Raw genomic sequence first — 21,265 nt, forward strand, 5'->3', positions numbered from 1 at the left:
AATGCTCCGTCTGGCTCCGTGCAACAACCTGATCGCACCTGCGAATTTACTTTTCACTCCAACTCTTGTCCGTTGATCAAACAGAGGTTTTTGCGCCCCCCCAGCACCGCTCCGGGGCTGCAGCCACCAGGCAGACCCCCCCACTTCATCCATCATCCCGGATGCCAAACTGTGTCCCAAACTGCAGCGCATCTTCCAGCCTCCATCTCAACACACACCGGAGTGACCGGCCGGAAGGCGCTTGAAGAAGCGTGCCGCTGCCTCACCCCCCCCCCCCCCCCCCCCCGCCCCCCCTTCACGCGCTCCCCGCAGTAATCACTTCAAATAACAAATCATCTTACCTTCTTTTTGTTGTTTATGTATTGTTTTCCTCTAACCCGGGGGGGGGGGGGGGGGGGGGCAGATCTGGCTCAGGTAGGCACTGCCGCTCTCAGCTGCCGTGAGGAGCGAGGAGATGCTGCCGGAGCCGCTACTTCCCGTGAATGAATGCGGAGGAGACACGAGGCTGAAGAAAGTGAGGCGCGCGAGCGGCGCGGACGGAGATTTGAAGCGGCGGAGCGGCGGAGGATCCCAGCGAGTGACGTTCACCCGCAGCGAGCTGCTTTCTTTAAGGTGGCTCCGCTCAGCTCTGCTCAGCTCAGCTCAGCTCGCTCCCAGCAGCAGCAGCAGCAGCAGCAGCAGCAGCCCGCCCGGCCAACTCCATCAAACAGCGGCGGAGGAGGGAAAAACCCGGGAAATCTGAAGTCACAGCTGACAGGAGCTGAAGGTTAAAGGAGCTCAACAGCACGCGCACTCACTAAAAAAGATCCAGCAAGTTGAAGAATACAGTGGAATGTCAAACCCCCCCCCCCCCCCCAAAAAAAAAAAAAAAAAACTCCCTTTGTGGCTGGTCTCATTTCATTCAGTTGCACTCAGAAACACAATAATTCAACCAAATCAGCTGAAACATTTGGAATCTCCTTCAAGGTCAGGTTGATAAAAGCCTGTTGCTTCTGCTTTAGTGTGATTTCTTCAGCCAGATGCACAAATCCATTGACGTCCCTGCTCTAGAACTCTAACAGAAACAAGCTGTGACATCCATGAACGCCTTTCATTGCCAGTTTTTTTTATTGTATCAGTGTATTTGGGTGTTAGGTGGATTAAGTAATTTAAGGTTAACCTCCAAAGAAAAACATAACTGTGACCTGATTGGAGAGGATAATGCAACAGGGACTCCAAACTTGAAAAATAAAAACATTTGTACTATTCAGGTTTTCCTGTGAAGAAAATTTCTTTTTGGCCAAAAACGATGATTCCGAGTTCAACATACACAGTCAGCGCAAAATAAAAGTTAGTTCTATACATATTTATTTTACAACCATGTTTTTATCCATCCGTGTACAAGTGATGTCACTTCTTGAATGTCCGTCCACTGATTTTGAGATCAACTTGTTGACTTGTTGGCAGGTTTTCTTTCACGTCCTCGGTGACCTTTTGGCTGTGGGAAAAACCTCTCGTCGAGTTGTGTGTATGTATGTACAGCGTATGCAACGGAGAATTAACAGCTCAATTGCGTTTGCTTCTAAAGTAAAAGTAAAACACTTTACACTTATTTTTTTCAAACAATGTGCAAGCTGTACTGCAACGTAACACAAGGAGGCAGTATGGTCTGTTACTGATGAGCAGACAAGTTTACTAAAAAAAAAAAAAAGCACTCAGATCAGATCTATGTACATACAAAGCAAATATGGATCATTTGTAAATAGCACACTAAAAAAAACTGAGGAGATGATTTATGTACAAGTCTCTGAAAAAAACCGGGTGGGGTCCAAACGGCTGTTGTCCTTCTGCGCTACTTGTCCGGCCCGTCGCCGGCTCCAGGCGGCAGTGTGAGGTTACACTGCACAAAGTGTTTGAGGCCGTCGTAGCCCTGGTTCATTAGATACTCCACGTACCAGCTCCACGGCTTGGGGTGCTGAAACACACGGAGGCGCACCCAGTCATATCTCAGACATCTGAAGAGCTGTGTGATCACTGGTGTCTCCGCTAATCTGGGAAACATGAGTGATTCACTTCAAAGCGCTTGTCAGGTCGATTGCAAAGCGGGGAATTAAAAGGAAACCTCTGGTACCTTTATGGAGTTAAGGTCCGTGTCCTTCCTGCCCGGCCAGCACTGATAAAGAGAGAACATTAATATTCATTGTCAGCCAGTTCTGGTAAATCTCGCAGGATCGCGACTGGATGTTGCACTTGGGGGAACGCACCAAAAAAGATGGCGTGTATTATTAAACATGATGAAAACGACATCTCACGCAGCAGCCATTAATAATAAAATGTCCTTCTGTATTAATGCATCCTCTATGAAAGATACATTATTACCACATTTGTCACGAGTCGAAATCTATTAGCCGGGCTGCGCGGAGCGGCCTCGGTGGGTGAAAAAAAAAAAAAAAAAAAAAACAACTCTGTGGATTTTGTTTGAAGATACTTGGAGGGTTTGTTTTTCCAGAAAATGAGAGAGACGATGGACACTCACCCTCTGGTGGAAGTTGAAGGCGTAGCCCATGAAGGCCGGGTGGTGGATGAAGCTGAAGCTGGTCCAGGGCTCTGGGACGCCGCTCCTGAGCAGCAGCTCCTCCCCCAGCTGCACCCCCATGCCCGGCTCAAACATTTTGGAGTTCCACAGGCAGTTCACCATGTTGATCAGGTACTGATTGAACTCGTGGAAGGTCTGCCGGCTGACGCGAAAAGACTGCTGAAGGACGGGATGGAAAGGCAGAGAATCAAAAATGTGTGTGGACGAAAATTAATTCACATCAATCTTTTTTTCCCCATAGCAGGAACATAAGAGGTAAACATTTGTCCTTACCTCCCCCAGTTTCTCCTGACTCTTGGCTGATGTCAAGCTCACTTTGTACCTGATCAAAAAAAAAAAGAAAAACAGTAAATTGCCACAGGACTCTGTGTTCATGAATCACAACAAAGCAGCTTGTTCTCTACAGTCTGTAAAACAAATAAAAAAGCAAAGCACGCAATTATTTCTTCCACTATAGTATTTTTACACCTTGCTTCAGGAGAACTATTTCAGATCTCCGGGGTGAAGTCAATTAACCAACACTCTGCTGGGTAATTGTGTTATTAGAGGCGGGAGTCTCTGTCCGGGGTGAACCCTGCCCCGGACACGAGTCAGCCAGGATTGGATCCAGCGCCTCGCGACCCTGCACAGGATGGAGGGACAGACGGACGGACGGCCTCTCTGCGTGTCATTATTATAAATCATACATTAACATGAAGAGCAATGAAGCTGCTTGATTCCAGCTCTGCTCCTACATCACATACGAACATGACATCTGCATTCATGGCGTTGCTCTGAGATGAAGCACCGCCGCCGAGCCCCCCCCCCCCCCCCCCCCCCCCCCCCCCCCCCACCTGTTCATGATGTGGGCCAGTCTGTCCACGCTGACCGGGTCCGTGGCGAACAGCGCCGGGTAAAAAACCCCAGGTGGAGGCAGCACCACGAGGGGGAGGCCATATTTGAGGAACGTGTCACACACCTGCGGGGAGAGAAACGCGGTAAACAACCGTGGGGAGTGGGGAAGAAAAAAAAAAAGTGGAAAAGCAGATCCAGCAACACAAAGCATGAAGCCCCTACTACGGCTGTGCTTTGTTAGGAGTGGATCTGTACAGCTATTCCTGGCATCATAGCGACTTTATGCGATTATGGTGTGTGGCGAAAAGCTGAGAACTACTGTTCATGCTCCTTAAATCATCGCCTATCTGAGAAGATGTGTACCGAGCATTGAAGGAGAGCTTTTGAGAGCTTTCCTTCTGGTTTAAAATATGCTTCAGCCTGACGTAAAAACATTATGAAAGGTTGCCAAGCAACTAGATACTGTTTTTGAGACAATTATTTTATTCGCTTCATTCAACTTGTATCATCCTTTTGTAATTTATCATAAACATGAATGTTATTTTTTTGAAAGTAGTTTTAAAGCGTCACACTAGAAAAATCAGAAAAAGTAAATGTTACTGGGATAGGTTAAATAACATCAGCCAACGAGTCAAAAACATATTTAAATGGCCTCATAATGCTCGACAGTTTTCTTCATATTTTCAGCTCGACCACATTGGCCACTCAACTAAAAAAAACAACCTAATTTAACATCACATTTTGAAGATATCAGCTCTGTGAATGCCAACTCATCGAAAGGCTTCTCTTTCAGCGAGATCTCAAAAACACACTGTCATGTCACTGTAATTTCACACCAGCATCGATGTACAAGGAATACAAGGAAACTGATGACAAGCTGACATAAATAAATCTGCTGCGAAAGAAGCGTTCACCGTTCAGAGAGCAGATTCGATCGTGATCTTCGGCTAATTTACCGTCTCATAAAAGTCCAGGACGAAGCTGAGGAGCAGAGTGTGACTGTTTTCAAGCTGAAGGCCCACGGACGCCAGCCGACCGACAAAGTTAATCAGCTCCATCACCGAATCCTTGAACCCCGTCAGAGTCATGTTCCTGGGACCGAGGGCAGAGAAGACAGTCACACAATACACTCACACACACACACACACACACACACACGAACACACACATACACAGCTTTCTTCTTGAGGAGTCGAAATAAAACATCCAAACTCGCCACTGCAGCAGTCCACAACAATAAAAAGGTAAAACAAAGAATCGAGTGATGCCCGGACAGTGGAGACAAACACAATCTATAATCAATGAGCGCTTCAATGTGTTGTATTCTGGCTAAACAGCAGGGTGACCTTGGAAATGGCAGTGAATGAAAATTGATCCCCACTTAAACTAATGTTTTATTGTGAGTATGGGACAAGCCGCGAAGCCCAGGTGTTTAAACATAATTGACACCGAGTAAAATCACTCCCCTGGCTATTTTTGTTTTCTAAACCTAATTCAATTAAAGGAGTTGATGGAAAAAACAGGCCCAAAACCAAAAGGGAGAGAACATGTCGATACAGAGTTCCACCTGAGCTGCGGATAACAAATGGCCTACGTGCAAACAAAAAGGTTACTGTATGGAGAAGCGTGACGTTTCGCTCAAAGATTAATGTCATTGAGAATGAAGCTGCAGAAGGGCTGCCCTTAAACTGAATGTGATATTAAACAGAATTAATTACTTCTCCTCGTCATGGAACGAGTGGCTGATGATTCATTCGGGACACAAACAGTATATATAGCATGAAGGGCATTTTTTTTATTTTGGCAATAACACATAGTACATAAAATAGCAGCAAAAACCTCAGAGTTTTTATTGCATTATATAAGGAATTCGGAGGCTTTTCTCGGTGCAGAAAATACAACTTCCGAGAGTCGTAACCTTTATGCTCTCTAATAAATTCCTAATGCGTTCCAGGTCTATTGCTTGTTTATGCTCTGGGCGTAAACAAGTGGCGGGAAATGGATGTAAAAACTCACGTGGAGGTGTGACTGTTGAGGCTGATGTCCAGATCGTCCTCCAGAGCGTACACCGAGTGCCAGGTCAACCACTTGGACAGCATGTTGTTTAGGCACTCCATCAGTCCACACTGCAGTCACACACACAAAAAAAAAAAAAAACACCCAGAATGCCGCGGTTAAAGACAGCTTTACACACACAACAGGAATCTGACGGCATCTTTTCTATCCGGGTTTTGATCGGTGTGAGGAACAAGCCAGTGCGAGCCAGTGCGTACCTTGAAAAAGAGGGAGGAGGTGAAGAAGAGCTGCATCAGGGGCTCAAACAGAAGCCTTCCCATTTCTGAACAGGAGGAGACAAAAGGTCACAGTTGGACGGCTTATATAATTCAATGCGCCACGGCTTCTAGTGTATAGAGCAAAATGAAAGGCCCTGCAAGTGTAAGGATCTGGCCTTGTTTTTATTGAGGTGGGCTGCAAGGTCGAGGAGGAAAATAACGGTGTGTAGGTCTGACAGACGCAGAGAGAGAAAAACCGCAGTGCGAGGAGGAAGCGGTCAGTGAAAACGTCCGCAGAGGCAAAAAAACTCACGGGAACTGGGGACGACCGGGATGTTGCTCAGGAGGCTGAGGATCTGCGGACGGAGTAGGGAACCATCCCAGACCTTGAGGAATTTGTAGAGGAACGCTTCTGTGCTGGAAAACCCCTCCTGTTGGAGGAAACGTGACAAATTAACAGCAGAGGGAAATCAATCATGGACTGTAGTTTCTTTTATGAGCACACAGTTGGCATCTGGAGAGCGTGTGGCTTCAGGTTAACGAGAACAGGAACCGACAGAGGACAATCCAGCGATATCAAGGATGTCTACTGTGCTTGAGGGGTTATCGTCACCTGGAGGAAGTGCTGTGCAGACAGCAACTTGTTCAAAAACGGCAAAGCTTCCGCTGAATTCTGAGAGGAACCTCCGTCACCAGCAAACAGGAATTCTTAAAACAAATAAAGAGGTTAAAAGTTAAGAGCAAGGAATAAAACCAGAACAGCAAGAGAATACAGACGCACTGAATGTTTGTCCGGAAAAACCCTTTTCATGTCCCGAATAAATATGATCAAGAGTTTCAACTTTTGAGGTCAGCTTAAATATTAAAGCGTCTTTCTCAGAGAAGCTGTCAGTCTGTTTCTGCACCCCCCCCCCCCCCCCCCCCCCCGGCCCCACGGCTCACCTTCCTGTAAAGCGTAGCCCAGCCAGAAATTGAGGCGTAGGAGGGCAGACTCGTCCTGCACACAGTCCAGGTACTGCAGGGCCAGACTGGAATCCAGCAGCGAGCCCATCTGAGCAGGCAGCTGGACGGGGCAAAGGGAGGAGACAGGATGTTAAACTGAGAGGCTACAGTCGTCAAACAGGCCCGTGGATGCATTACATAAAGAACTGTCCAGTGGGCGTGCTCATGGAGTCACATATGAAATTACAGAGACTCGCAGGGCTCATAACGGAGAGCGACTGTCTCAAATTACTTGAAAATCAATTTGTTTACCTGAAGATTAAGAACCAGCAGAAGCTTATGTCCTTGTAATTTCATTTGCCACAATCCAACTGCGAGCTAATTCTTCAGTTTCCTGTAATATCTATAAGTGGCGATACTGGGACAGGCTGAATGGCTTCCAGAGGCCAGTAGTGTGCACGAGCAGTTGCCTCTCAATATGGATAATTTGTCACTCCAATAAATAAATTCGAATGAGAAGAAGACAGACTGTAAATGGACACAAGTCGGCTCTTCAATAATAATGGAGCAAGTGTATCATTAAACTGAGAAAGCACCGTTCTGCATTTGACAACAGGAGCCGTGCCTGAGAGGGAAATAATCGATGATCTTTTGTCAATGTCTTTGCTGAATGGGTTTATGAGGTAGATCGAAAGCACTCATCTGTCTTTCCCAACACGTGGCGACGCGGAGCTTCCTGCCTGTGTGTGTGTGTAAACACGCGGCGGCCATCGTCCTCCAAAGCCCTGACTGTTCAACGCTAGCCGCGTGTGCAGTGAAACCGGTGAATTTATGTAGCATGGTACATAAAGCCCTGTGAGCCGTTTGAAATGACTTATATCATTTTATCAGGTCACTGAATCTGCAGGACAAATAGACATTTATGGCGAGGCCTCTTTAAATGACCATTTGTTTTGCCAACTGCGTTACCCGGATAGATCTTATCTCAGGTCTCTTGCTTTCATTACTCATGCTGGACAGATAAAGCAGAGATGATGGGAAAATAAAAGAGACAAACGAAATGAAATGCCTAAAAAAATATATTAAAAAAATGCAAGCACTCTGCTCCTGCAACCTATTTGTTCTCTAATCTAATAAATTAAATGGAGTCAGAGGCCACCTCTGCTGTGGATTATCTCGCTACGACACACAAGCAAACAGTACCACAGCGCCATCCAGTGGCTATGAGGACACATCACAAATACGCCAAGATCCATGGGTTGTAACATGACGGCGTGGGTGTGTATTTTTCTATTATACGCCTGAGGATATCTCTCTGAACCTGCTATAGTTAGACAGTAAGTGTTTCCTCACAGACACACAGTAAAGGTCGGCTTCCAACAACTTCTGGACTCATCTGTCTTTACCAACAAGCAGGCTGCATGCTGTTTTCTAAACCTTTTGTGAAAATCATAAAAACCGTATCAGTAAGAGTTCTAACCTCTGTCTCTAAGGTGAGGTCTTAATGTTTTTTAAAACATTTTTTTTCAAGACTTTGATAAGGCAGTGAAACTGTCCGAGCAGCAAAGACCCACTGGTGTGTCACATGTGTGAGATTACCAGTACTGTCAAAAACAAAGACTAATAAAAGAAATTAAATAAAGACAGCATAAGGTTGGTGTTCTGTTCAAGTAAGATATCCAAAGTTGACTCATTTTGTCTTAAACCCACCTTAAGGCCAACATGCCCGTTTTAAAACTAAGAGAAAATGCTCTTGAGCATTTTAACTTCTGCTGCAGTGAACATAACCGTATCCCCACGTCCTCCCAGCTGAGTCAAACTGACACTTATTTGATGTATTTGATCCTACTGCTTAAATGATATATGAGGGATTAAATGTGGAGGCTGAGGGAAGACATGCGAAGAGGAGATTCCAAGAAATATTACCTCGATGCGGTGCATGTTTTCTAACATCTGATCAAAGGAGCGGATCTGCGCCATGGGGACCACCTTTCTGCTGCAGAACAGCTCAGTCTGAGGCTCCCTGTTGACCACCGCGCTCAACGCTGGCAACTCCAGGTGGTCGTGTTTCTGAAAGGCCACCAGGAAACACAAAAAGAAGATGAAACAAAAAAACAATCCTAATGAAGTGATTATGAATTAGCCACTGCATGCAATATTAGAAGAAACATTAAAACAAACTTTTACTAGAACTGAACTGCAAATTAATTCACCATTAACAGGCAGAGTTCAAACAAGAGTGACAGAAGTTGTTATAAGATCACAGAGCAAAAAAAAAAAAAAAAAATCCACAAATCTCGGTCAATTCCAACTACATTTAGTGAAACTACCCTGTATAAAGCTATCACTGCAGGGACAAGTGTCGCTAGGAATCCTGGGCGCTCCATTATGTTCATAAAGAAAACTGCAGAGGGTGAATCACAACAGGAGGGAAAGCAAACACAGACACGTAATCATACCCAGAAGCTGGGACAGACTTCCATACCCTCTTTCTAGAACTGCTCTTCTCCTTATTTGTGAAAGCCAGACTGATGCTCGGAGCGACCTGCACACTGTTCCTCTTCTGGACGGCGATCAATGCTGATTTCCAGGGGGAAATGTGGTTTCTAAATCCAGTCTGAGAAGACAGGAAGCATTCGCTTTTGTTGACAGTTCAGACGCGACGGTGGTGCGCTGTTTAAAACGGCATTAGCGGTCACGATTCGTGCACAAACCCTCATTCTGGACGGGATGGAGAGTGTCACCAGCTCGGGACAAAACACTTTGTAAAGTGACAGCAGGTGCAGGAGGAAAGGCTGCCTTCCCTAGAGAAAGAAAGATAAAAAAAAAAAACAGCAACATATTTACACTGCAACTGCATTCATGATTGATGTTTCCTAATGATGCAGGACACAACGATAAGTACGGAAGGGCGACTGATTATGTGAGTGATGTGCCGCGTGTAAACAACAACTTAGCAAGTTATAAATTTTCATACTTTGGGGGGGGGGACGTCAATATGAGTCCTTTGATTAATGGCTGGAGATGAGATCAAATACGCAGGATGTTTACCAGTTTAGACTGCAGCTCCAGTAGCTTCCTGACTCTGAAGACTCGCACTACAAGGACAAAGTCACTCGGTTAAATAATGTTCCGAAAAAAAATAAAAATAAACAACATCTGAAAAGTGGACAAACAGGAGTGAACCAGAAAAAGAGAAGATAACAGCACGTGGATCTTATCCTAAGTAAAGATACACACACACACAATCTGCATGCTGTCATGTAAATGTACAATGAGTTGGTAAAAGCTGATTTACAATAATAGATTTAGGAATTATATGCTGAATTTTGAGCTCAAAATTGCACAGATTCAAAACAGAAGCTTATGAACATCTTGCTTACCACTTTCCTTTCGGGTCAGAAGGTACAATAGATGGCAGACAAAAGGGCACTGCAAAAAAGCCAGAACACAACTTATTTTACTACAAAGAGACAGAAAGGACCAGTTTGTGGCAGTTTGTGGATACAATGTAAACTATAGCTATTCATGCTTAATTGCAGACATTATGGAATATTTGGTTTTAGCAACACAGAGAGACAAATGCTGTTTTTCTGAAATAGGTCATTGATTCTGAAGGATTTTGCCTCCCAAAAAAAAAAAAAAAATCATCACCCACCATATTTTCATCCATGATGAAGCTGAAGATGAAGCCATAAATAGCTCGAAGCTGGTCCTTTCCATCAATCATGTCAAACATGGTCAAAAACCACTTTAAGAAAAGAACCTATAGAATGCGTCAAGGAAAAAGGAAAAGATTGAAAGACGAGACCAGTAGTTATTCACCTCAAACACTGTGCAAGTGATTGTAAACCACCAGTAGTGTTTACATCACCAAAAAGGCCACTAAAACTTAACATACTTCCTTCCAAGAAGTTATTTATAAAAACAAAATGATTGAAAACAATATCAGCAAAAGTCTCATACACAAAAAATAAAAACTCAGTTGGACAAAATTAGTTATACACAATAAAAACTTATTAAGCCACATTAAACTCAATGTTTATAAGTGAAAACAGATTTTTGTATTCACCCGAGTGCCTGCAGGTATTTTCCCAACAGTCAGCCAAACCACCGCCCTCACAACGGCGTCTTGCGGCACCACAGAAGCCGGGATCAGAAACTTCAGCACCCGCGCACATGGAGTATTCCCTACACGGAGAAGTCACAGAAACAAAACCAAATATCAACTGAACATGAAATTAAAGCATCCACTTGTCCAAGACATTAATGCATCACTCTCAAATTGTGCTGATGCGATCAATTTTAGATCACGGTTCTGACAGTGAAACATGTTCCCGACAACAGAGTTTCATGGAGAGACATTACGCATGGCCGAAGTCATTTTGAACTTGTATCATTTTTTTCCTAAATTTGTGAATTGTTTAGTAGTTTTATTCCAGCTTGCGAGTGTAGTTTCTGCATGTTTTCTCTGGTTACTACAGTTTCCTTCTACAGTGTAAAAACAATAATGGAATTATAAACAACAGTTCTGAATAATGATTTTCTCTCTGTTCACTCTAAACCATCCTGGGTCTATCTACCGTCATCCATAGTCAGGTTTGATCAGCTCCATGAGTTGGATAAAGTGGTAGAGATGATGGATGGTTTGTTCTATGTACCATTAAAAGACAGAGATAAATGTGTTAAATTAACTGAGATGTTCTCTAAAGCTGTCAGCTCTGAAAATAAACCTGCGTTCTGTCAAGAGGATGCATTCAATTGGTGTGAGGAGCACATCAGCAAAGACTATGGTTTCCCAGGTTTCCCCGTCAAGCAGCTCTGGCGCACATTTAGACACAGTAAATGCTGACGCTACAGCTAAATGACAGCCTTACCCATTCGCAGACTCATGGCAAACTCCAGCATGAGAGAAATGGCCTCAGGGGAAAGCCCTCTGCTGTAGGCCTCCTCCTCCACCAGCTCCATGTTCTTCTCAAATTCATCGTTCCCGGCCACCGGAGTCCCGGCCTCAACTGCAGCAGACACAGGCAAAATGTCCGTGTGCTTGTAAAATACTCACAGTTTGAGACGAACAACAAGAAATGCTCAACAACTTTACTGCTGGACAACTGGACAGAAAGATACAGCATTGTCTTGTTTTGTTTTTACCAGATAAAAATATTGTTCACTTTCGCAGTTTTTCTCATGTTAACGGCGACATGATACATCCAGGAGTTTTGGTATTTCTTCACTGAGAAACAGAGATGAGAACTGATGCTGAACTTGAATTTATATTATGTTTAACATTACATCAATATATATGACAAGACTTTCTTAAAAATTAGATTCGTGAATTTGAGATAAGTTGTGCAAAGAGAAGTCAAAACAAAAATCACTGAGCTGTTCCATGTACAATCTAAGCTAGGAATTGAGACCAAAATTGTATTGTATTGACTAAACCGACCCATGCTATGGAAATGACTCAGTCTGCCAGATGAACAGATATACTGTGCAGCCTGTGAACAGGCTTAGAATTTAACATGTATCACAAAAGCCATCACTAACATATCCTAACAATATAGTTCAGCCCTATTTATATTGTCGATTTCATAGTTAAATAGAGGCATAGTTCAGAAAAACCTACCTTATGAAATCAAACTTATTAGCTCTTAAATTTAATCAAACCAATATAAATGCATTAGGGTTTGTAATGTAAGCCTAATTCATGGCAGGGGCTGGAGCCAATCCACACGAACACAGCAACAAACAACAGGCTCACCCTGGGAGAGGCTGCCAGTTCAGTCTTGGTTTATCAACGGTAAATAATCATTGACCATATTATTATTAAAACGTCTAGTCCACATGGCACTGCAGTGGTCAAATTTGTGATTGATATATAAAACTGTCATAATACATGTAACATCACTGCTAGTCTCCCTCTGCTTGCCCTGTGATGAACTAGTGACCTGTCTTGTGCCTTTGGCCACAATCAACTGGGATTGCTCCAACACAAATGGATAATTTTAATAAAGAATTACAGAAGATGGGTAGATGGAAATCTTCCATGTATCACTGGGACTACTAGTGTAGGTATGTTATGAGCTACCTTTAACCAGTGGCATCATCACGATTTAAACTTAATTATATGAGGTCTTATATCTCTGTTTCACATGAATGATTATAGACTGGTCTGACCTTTCTGGCACTGTACTTAACTGGGTATTATCCTACATAAAATACATGATTTTGATTTTTAGTCGAGGCAAAACAAAACTGTTACATCCTCAAAGGTTCTCCTCTAGTCCCACTGCCAGTCAACATCTCAGTGAGACTGTGGATTCCTTCAGACTAAACTTTAGTTGTCATTTCTAATGTTAGTATCTGTAAAATAGCTATAGATTGTGTGGTAATGTTGGTTCTAACAAGCCTTCTAAGAAAAAATGATTTGAAATGGCGTTCTTTTCCACTTCTGTCTCTTTTAAGGGGTTTTGCACGCTAAATAAAGCACGTGACTCCCTCAGAACATGCAAAAAGTCAAGTAAAACGCTTACGCTGGATAAACAGTAACCATTAGCTTGTTTCTTATGTTCTTGGATGTCGATTTTTCTTTCCTTTGCGGTTCTCAGCGTCTCAGCTGGAGAAACAACACCCTCTGCTCCCCACCCGATCCTTACCGTCGGCGAAGTACCTCAGGGCCACAACAAATGGCTCCTCCGCCTCTTTTTTCCTCTTCTGCTTCTCTGCGATCCTCAAACTCCTGTTGCCGCTCCGGCTGGACCCGCTGTGGTCGAGACTCGAATGGTCTGAAGCAGACAGGTTGAGTGTTTCTGCCATCTCTACATTGCTAACAGTGAAAAATAACTCCGGCCCGATTCCACCATTCAAAACGAAAACTCAAAACCTCCGCGCGACCGTTGCCCGGCGCATGCGTGTTACGGTATTTCCGCCCGTTGACATTCTGGGAGTTGTAGTTTTTGGTGTCAGCTCACAGCCGCTCCTCCTCTTTTGTGGTTCCCTGTTGAAAAGTTCACCAAACTATATCAAAATAGACGCTACCATTTCAAAGGTTAACCATGTTTTGTAGCTCTACACAAATTGTAAATGGTGTAAAGTGGCCAAAAAAGAAGTCTTTCACTCACAGAATTGTGTGTAACTCTCACAAAATTATGAAGAAAAATAAATATAACACCGATTTACCTGTAGATTTGTGAGGTGAACAGAAATCAACAATCAGAAAATATACGATGAAAATGACCAAAAAAGTGGGCCAAGAAAATGTTAACAAGGTTGCTGTTTCTAAAACAAAATTAATAAAAAACAAAAAACATTACAACGGTTTGAAATAAAACTGCTAAAAATAACAATACGTCTGACTACGGAGCCCCGGACATGACATGGTAAAAAAAAAAAATTAAATTGTGGCCACGAATTACTAATTCGTTCCCTCGAATTAATAAATCGTTCCCACGAATTACTAATTCGTTCCCTCGAATTAGTTATATCATTCATATACTGAACAGTTCAGTAAAGTTGGCAGCATATTGACAGATACGGACTTTCAGTCTCAATAACTCTTTAACAAAATGTCTGTAACATACAAAGGGCGCCTGCATCCCATCGTTGTGAGGTGGACGATATGCTACAAGTTCATTTTTATTAAAAATATCTGTCTATCAAGCAGCAGAAACAATATTGATTTCAATCAGCACCCGGTAGTGCTGCGGGCTTCAGGGACCGTCTACAATTTACAAGACGCAGCAACAGTGAAGACAAATAGCTCAACAAAAAAACAAACAAAAAAAAAACCCAACAACTAAAACAACAACAACAACAACAAAAAAAAAACGTAATACCACCACTGGGATTTACTACAGTGTCACCATAATCGCTACAACCTTCATTTGTCTCCTATCAAATTTATTGGATATGGTCTTTGTCTTCACTGTTGCAGCGTCTTGTAAGTTGTAGACGGTCCCTGAAGCCCGCAGCACTACCGGGTGCTGATTGAAATCAATATTGTTTCTGCTGCTTGATAGACAGATATTTTTAATAAAAATGAGCTTATAGCATATCGTCCACCTCACAACGATGGGATGCAGCGCCCTTTGTATGCTACTGACATTTTGTTAAAGAGTTATTGAGACTGAAAGTCCGTATCTGTCAATATGCTGCCAACTTTACTGAACTGTTCAGTATATGAATGATATAACTAATTCGTGGGAACGAATTAGTAATTCGTGCGCACGATTTAATTATTTCGAGGGAACGAATTAGTAATTCGTGCGCACGATTTATTAATTCGAGGGAACGAATTAGTAATTCGTGCGCACGATTTATTAATTCGAGGGAACGAATTAGTAATTCGTGCGCACGATTTATTAATTCGTGGGAACGAATTAGTAATTCGTGGCCACAATTTTTTTTTTTTTTTTTTTTTACCATGTCATGTCCGGGGCTCCGTAGTATTGATCTATTTTTTGAACAATGACCTTTCTGTACATTTTACAACAGTTCATAAAAAGGTACCATGGCAGGCAGTCACATTAGAACATGCCAAGTTTCAGCTGGATCCTTTCATCACAGAGTGAACAGCTGAACCACATCACATTAAAAACCTAACTTCTACTCACTAGTCCACGTACAATAACTATAGATGCTTGTTAAATGCTTGATGACATTGTCACATGATTAGGCTGTCTCTAAAGATTTTTGATAAGCATGTCAGTTTTTGAGAATCCTGTTTGTGAAACTGAATTAGTTTCTAATTTTCTCTCTATTTTGACTTTGTTTTCATCTCCACTTTTATGACTTTTTCCCCCTGCAAATCATATTTATTTGTCCTTAATCCCAGTTGGAGCAGACTGAAGCTGGAGCCTATCCTAGAGACACTGAGTGAAGGTCAGCAAAAACCCTGCACAAATTGTCGTTGTAGAGACAAACCTTCGTGAAATATTTATGTAAGTGTTGTACAAAAGGGCACATCAAATGTCAGCCCTCCTTTGCTTTAAAAGTCAGCTCAGTTCAGGAAGTTGTGTTTAGTCAGAAAACTCAGGCTCAGCACAGCTGTTCAGTAGCAAAGCAGAGGCTGAAATTTCCTCTGTAATGTAAGTGACGTGTGGCAGTTTTTATTCATGTGAAGGGTTGTCACTGCAGATCAGTTTTTCTCAGTGCTCTCCATTTCATTAATCACCTCCATGGATCTTTCACTGTTCCTCTTTGATATCAGCTCCATCCTCAGCATCATCATCCCTTCAGATCTATTGGTTGTGGTTCAGTGGGGAGGGCAGTCATCTTGCAATCGGGAGTTTGTTAGTTCGACTCCTGTCTCCCCCTGTCTGCATGTCGAAGTGTTCTTGGGCAAGACACTGAACCCCAAATTGCCCCCAGTGGATGGACTGAGCGCCTTGCACAGCGGCCGCCACCACTGGTGTGTGAATGTGAGTGTGAATGGGTTAGATGTGTAAATGCAGTGTAAAGCGCTTTGGGGTCTGTAAATGCAGAGGAAAAGTGCTATATAAGTGTAGACCATTTACACATACTTGACCAAACCATCTCAACCTGGACTCACTCACACTCACTGTTCCTCCATCTTTTGGCCAGTGTCACCATCTCTAAACTTGAAACAATAACTGATCTTAGTTCTGTCTTGACTTTTTGCCTTCAGTCTAGCTCAGATCCCCGTGAAACTCATCTCTACACAGTCCCCCTGCCTAGATTCTGTCCTTCACCTTCACTCCTGTTTATATTTATCATCAAACATTCCTGCTGTTGTTTCTCCATCACTTTGCTGTTCCAATACTATCTGAATCATGGAACCTTCGATTTTGAGGTCACGATTGTTTGCCCAATTATCCTGTGCCTGTGCTTTTCCACAACCCATCAGTCTCTCGACCTCTGCTCTTTAAATATTATTGTGAGATGGCCCTGCGGTCTTTAAAAACCTGCAGCTTATAGCCCTCCTCCTGAAAATGACCACTGGAACTTCAGTCTGAAAAGGGAGTCTTTTCAATACAGCTGTCAGTTGTCCACTGTCTGCCATCAAGGAGCAGCTGATAGGACATATAATATTAACACCAGGGATTAATTAGTGATCAGAAGAAATAGAACAAAGAGAAATTATGCACACCTAAACACAATTACCAAATAAAACCAATATGGTGGGGGATCTAAAAAGAGGTAAAAGAAGCAACAAGATACACTCGATGAGCACATCACTTCAGTTTGGATAGCAAATTGTTACTGATGTGTCCAATGAAATGTTTTTGGCCACTGATTTAACGCTTTTACACATTACATATTATGATTTCTTAGCTTCTCAGTATACAACCACATTAACCCAATATATTGCATTTAGCTGAGAAAACTGTGTTTTTGTAGAGGTTATACATCAAAATATGTATCGAAGTAGCTGTTCAGCATGTTTGGTTCACATCTTAAGTTCCAATGTTGAAAACACCAGTTTGAGCTCAAAGGGAACCGAATCATGTAGTGCAAGGCTTTTTCTTAAACTTTGCGTACACAGCAGGGAACCAGTCCACACATTTGAAGAAAAAGAAGAGGCATTGCACAAAAAAAAAAGTTATCATAAGTTTTGGAGATCATGTGTCAGTCAAATAAGCCTCACCTCCCTTCACAAAGTCAGTCTCAAGTCAGAAGATTTGGATGATCGTACATCTGCAAAACCAAATTGATTTTTTTTGGTTCTTTTTGCATTTTACAAGTTTCAGTCATTTATGCTAGAAGTTAGAGGCAAATGGGATCAGCATTTTTATCAATATCTATTTTTTAGTGAAAAACCTACAAAATGTAATTTTTACATTTGCAAATAAATTGCGTAGCTGAGTCCTGCAACAAATGCAGTTAGTGGACGGATTAAAAAAACAAAAACAAAACATAAAAAACAAACACCGAACTTCTTTCCACCACAATGTTGGTACCAGCAGCTCAACAGTCGCAGATCCAGCAGGACATCGCTGGATTAATTAATATGTGAAGACGAGACGGTATTAAGTACTGCTGCCACTTCGAGGGCACAAGCAGTTGATCCTGCACACACTGATATGTGATGTGAGCCTTTCACAGTTGCATTCAATTTATATACACTATATAATAGGCAGTTTTCTAAGGACAATCTATAACTTGCATTCTAATCTTAGATATTTAAAAGTCTGAATATATAAAACCCTACTGCACCAAACTGACAATGTCAGACACATCAAGGAAAACGATTCTGCACCACACCCAGAGAGGTAATTACGATGAAAAAAAACTCAAATTTAAACGTATACAGCTGCCTTTTAACTTTTATAGTCACTTCAGAAGACATCTGCTCAGTTTTCCTGCTCCAGAGGAGGAGCAAAGATTGAACCACATCACTTGGCCTGAGGGCAAAACACTGATGCTTTGTCCTATTTTCAGTTTTGCTGTTTGCCCTTTGAACCCCATTGATTGAAAATGGGTCTCATTTCCTGCCCATGTCGGGGTCTAAGCGGGGGGCTTCACTGCGACACACACCAAGCAGCAAACTGTTGACAAGCGCACAACTTAAAGAGTTATTTTGCTTCTGTTCTGATATCCATAAACTGAAATTAAATGAGCCAATGAAAGAAACAATAGTCAGTCTCACCTCCAATTCTTTATTGAAGTATATCATTTACAGAAATATTGTGAATCGCAAAATTGACAGCATTCAAAACTGCAATAGGAATGCTTTTTTTAATCATTTTTATAAAGACAAATTAAAACCAAACCCACAAGTGGAAATTTAAAACCTAACTTGTGAATTACAAATTGTAAAATTTCTCAGTTTGACAGGCAAAAATACTGAACCGCTTTGAATGTGTCGCTGTACGAGCTGGCAGCAGACACCTGAGTCAAACGTCGTCCTTTTCACCTAAGTAGCTCTACTGTGACAACTGAAAAGGGGAAGACAATATTCATCTGGTTTTACTTTGGGGAAAAAAGGATTGGAGAAAGGATGTCATGCGTACTTCTGCAAAAATCTACTGGGGGGAAAGGATGGAAGGAGAATTTAGACAGGTTTCTCTTTTAAAATAGCCTTCTAGTAACGCTGCACCAAAATAAGTCAAGGGTCTGCAATAGAGGTTGATGAAGGACTTATTCACATCCACTCAGTAGTGCTTATTTTGGTTTCAGTTGGATTTTCCTGATGAATTTTAACATGCTTTAAAATGATTTTCAGTTTTCTCCTACCTACAGTAAAAAAATCAAAAATAAAAAAAACAAGCATCAAAGATTCTTCTTGTTCAAAAAAAAACAACAACAGCATTCTCAATCAACTTCCAACATAAGAGAAATTCACATTTCTCAAACACAAACATTTAACACAGTGTAAGACAGGAATAAATAGGAAAACTAGATCAACTAGTGTGACGATGAGCTGATCTCGTCCGTTTCCAGTCCGTGGTTATGCAGAGGATGTACAGGTCAGGAGTTCTCTATTTCACAGTAAGATTTCAGAAGAGTAGGTCAGAGTAATCAGTCAGCCAGCTGGATGGTACAGAGGATGAGTGTGAGGGCTTTTATTACTGGGAGTGACTGTTTTCTTCAAGATATGAATTACAACAATCCATTGAGGCGCACCTGGCTTTCTTTTGCTGTGGCTTCATCCAAAGAGGAAGATCTTTAGGACTGTTTGACCTTGTTCTTTTCCTGATCGTTGATGTGCTGCTCCTCTCTGCTGTCCTCTCTCTCCGGCCGGTCATCGCTCTGGCGGGCGATGAGTAGTCGGCAGGTGAGCAGAATGCCAAAGACTAGAGCGTGGGCGTAACGTTTCAGGGGGTCTCCTACTAGCTGGTGGAAAAACAGCACAGCCAGCATGACTAGCAAGAGCAAAAAGTTGGCCACGTCCTTTGGCCTGCCCGGCACGAGGGTGAGCACCACGCCGCAGCCGACCTCCAGAGAGCCGATGATCTTGCGTAGCAGGACGGAGCTGATCCCGATCTTTTTCAGGCCTGGCAGTGCCTTGGCATAGCTCTTATAGGCTCTTTTCTGCAACAGAAAAATACAGATGTATTAGGAGGCGAAAAGTTTTTAGATGTGACTTTCAGTGAGGTCATTTCAGGACCATTAAAGGTCAACACAACTAAGAATCATCCATCACTGTGGCTGTACACTTAATCTGCCTATTGTCACCTGATCAAGAAAGATAAAAAGTGAAGAAATTATCACAGGAATTGAATATGTAAGCATCACATCTACAGTCTTTCCTCAGCATCAGCACCAGCAGGTGCATCTTGCAGAAATTGCTGGAATGCGCTGCCATTGAACCCTCAAAGTGCTAAGTTGAAACAAGAAGCTCAGCAAATGTAACATATGTACTGAGCATTAAAAAGACAGCAGTCACCTCCAAATCTGCTGACTAACCTGCGAGTGCTCGCATCTTCAGGATAAACATGTTTAAAGACAACGAGACGCATGGAAAGATGTATTTTTCATCCCCGTTTCCACATCCAGTGGCTAATGAGTGAAAGATGTCTTACTGTGTGCAGCATTGCTGATTAATGCATGCAACCTGTGATGATACCGTGATGTCTGACGGGTGATCTCTGAACAAACAGGCCGATTCTGTGATTGCAGCGGGTCTGAACATTTTACATAACCATGCAGGATTCTCCACGGGGGGGAGAACGGCGCTTCACGGAACAGCGAGTCGGGGATCGAAAGCGGTTATTTTTCCGTATCTTTTACTATTCAGGTCAGCGTCTTGGTACATTATTGGAGGCTGTCGCCCGCGCAGCCACCGCAGAACAATGGCCTTTACCCCCTCCTCCGATGCGGACTCGACTCGGGACTCACCATTTCACTGTAGGCGTCTTTGCTCAGCCGCGGCGTCAGCTTGATGGTCCCCATGAAGACGAAGAAGAGACCCAGGGCGAAAGACAGAGCCACGATGGTTATCGTCCTTGGTGAGGCCATGTTTGAGCGTGAAGCCAGCCTGGCGCCTCCTCACCGAGCCGAATGGCAGCGGGACTTTATTTCCCGGTGAAGATGAACCAGGGGGATGGGCTTCAGGAGGAACCACAAAGATGGCGGGCGGCGCGGTGTCTGCCTGCGCCGCATCCAGGACCCGCTCACTGCTCCAGTCCGCACAAACCAACCTGTTATTCAGCCAGCGCTCTGACAGCTGCGACATCTGTAACTCTCAGAGAAAAAAGAATGAAGCCAATTATTGGCTTCATTCTTTTTTTTCTTTTTTACGGCAATGCTAGACCTCTGATGCCTTTCGGTTGCTAAGCAACCAACAATGACAGGTGGAGGACCTGCGCTACCGCTGAAATCCAACCAAAACACACTTTGTGTTTCTAAGCACTGTATTTATTATTTTTATTCTTCTAACTTCCTCTCAGAAATAAGCATTGGAACAAATATATCTATTTCCAACAGGCCTGCATTTTAAAATACAAACAATAACTCAGGAGCCACATACAGGCCAGTGAAATAGTGCCACAATAAGTTTTTCTTTGTTGTAGTGCAGATTATTCGTGATAAAAATTACTTTTTTTTTTTTTATAAATCACAATGTATAAATAAAGTCAATTTAAATTACATATTTTGGTGCAAAAAAGACAAAACCTGTTGCACATATATTTTTTCAAACTAATGCTAAACATTTCTTTTAAATGTGTACTATTTGCTC

The 21,265-nt window shown here is 42.7% G+C and overlaps 2 protein-coding genes across 3 annotated transcripts; both read right to left on the reverse strand.

Moving 5' to 3' along the window:
- Positions 1-1,339: 1,339 nt before the first annotated feature.
- Positions 1,340-13,504, reverse strand: cenpi (centromere protein I). 2 transcript variants are annotated; one of them, XM_030108585.1, is made up of 20 exons: positions 13,281-13,504; positions 11,502-11,639; positions 10,697-10,815; positions 10,283-10,390; positions 10,008-10,056; positions 9,676-9,722; positions 9,339-9,428; positions 9,110-9,241; positions 8,551-8,694; positions 6,625-6,745; positions 6,296-6,390; positions 5,996-6,113; positions 5,683-5,747; positions 5,426-5,535; positions 4,366-4,501; positions 3,409-3,533; positions 2,849-2,897; positions 2,516-2,731; positions 2,111-2,152; positions 1,340-1,954 (listed from the first exon to the last, which is right to left on the reverse strand). In XM_030108585.1, the coding sequence occupies exons 1-20, from the start codon at positions 13,438-13,440 to the stop codon at positions 1,832-1,834; spliced, it is 2,187 nt and encodes a 728-aa protein (XP_029964445.1). In that variant the 5' UTR covers positions 13,441-13,504; the 3' UTR covers positions 1,340-1,831. The 2 variants fall into 2 exon arrangements, with proteins under 2 accessions (XP_029964445.1, XP_029964435.1); XM_030108575.1 differs by having other exon boundaries at positions 2,516-2,734.
- Positions 13,505-18,222: 4,718 nt separating this feature from the next.
- tmem35 (transmembrane protein 35) lies at positions 18,223-20,726 on the reverse strand. Its single transcript, XM_030115554.1, has 2 exons — positions 20,425-20,726; positions 18,223-19,617 (listed from the first exon to the last, which is right to left on the reverse strand). The coding sequence occupies exons 1-2, from the start codon at positions 20,542-20,544 to the stop codon at positions 19,252-19,254; spliced, it is 486 nt and encodes a 161-aa protein (XP_029971414.1). The 5' UTR covers positions 20,545-20,726; the 3' UTR covers positions 18,223-19,251.
- Between the last annotated feature and the right edge of the window lie 539 nt (positions 20,727-21,265).

The sequence above is a fragment of the Salarias fasciatus genome, chromosome 2, assembly GCF_902148845.1.
Source record: "Salarias fasciatus chromosome 2, fSalaFa1.1, whole genome shotgun sequence".
Taxonomy (NCBI): domain Eukaryota; kingdom Metazoa; phylum Chordata; class Actinopteri; order Blenniiformes; family Blenniidae; genus Salarias; species Salarias fasciatus.

What these genes read in the sequence shown, in the direction of transcription:
- cenpi (XM_030108575.1), bottom strand. Translation starts at nt 13,440, where the DNA reads ATGGCAGAAACACTCAACCTGTCTGCTTCAGACCATTCGAGTCTCGAC. An exon ending in TCATCATGGATGAAAATATG is followed by an intron (nt 10,057 to 10,282) that starts GTGGGTGATGAT and finishes GCTTTTTTGCAG; the next exon opens with TGCCCTTTTGTCTGCCATCT. An exon ending in CTGGCCCACATCATGAACAG is followed by an intron (nt 2,898 to 3,408) that starts GTGGGGGGGGGG and finishes TTTTTTGATCAG; the next exon opens with GTACAAAGTGAGCTTGACAT.
- tmem35 (XM_030115554.1), bottom strand. Translation starts at nt 20,544, where the DNA reads ATGGCCTCACCAAGGACGATAACCATCGTGGCTCTGTCTTTCGCCCTG. An exon ending in AAGACGCCTACAGTGAAATG is followed by an intron (nt 19,618 to 20,424) that starts GTGAGTCCCGAG and finishes TTTCTGTTGCAG; the next exon opens with AAAAGAGCCTATAAGAGCTA.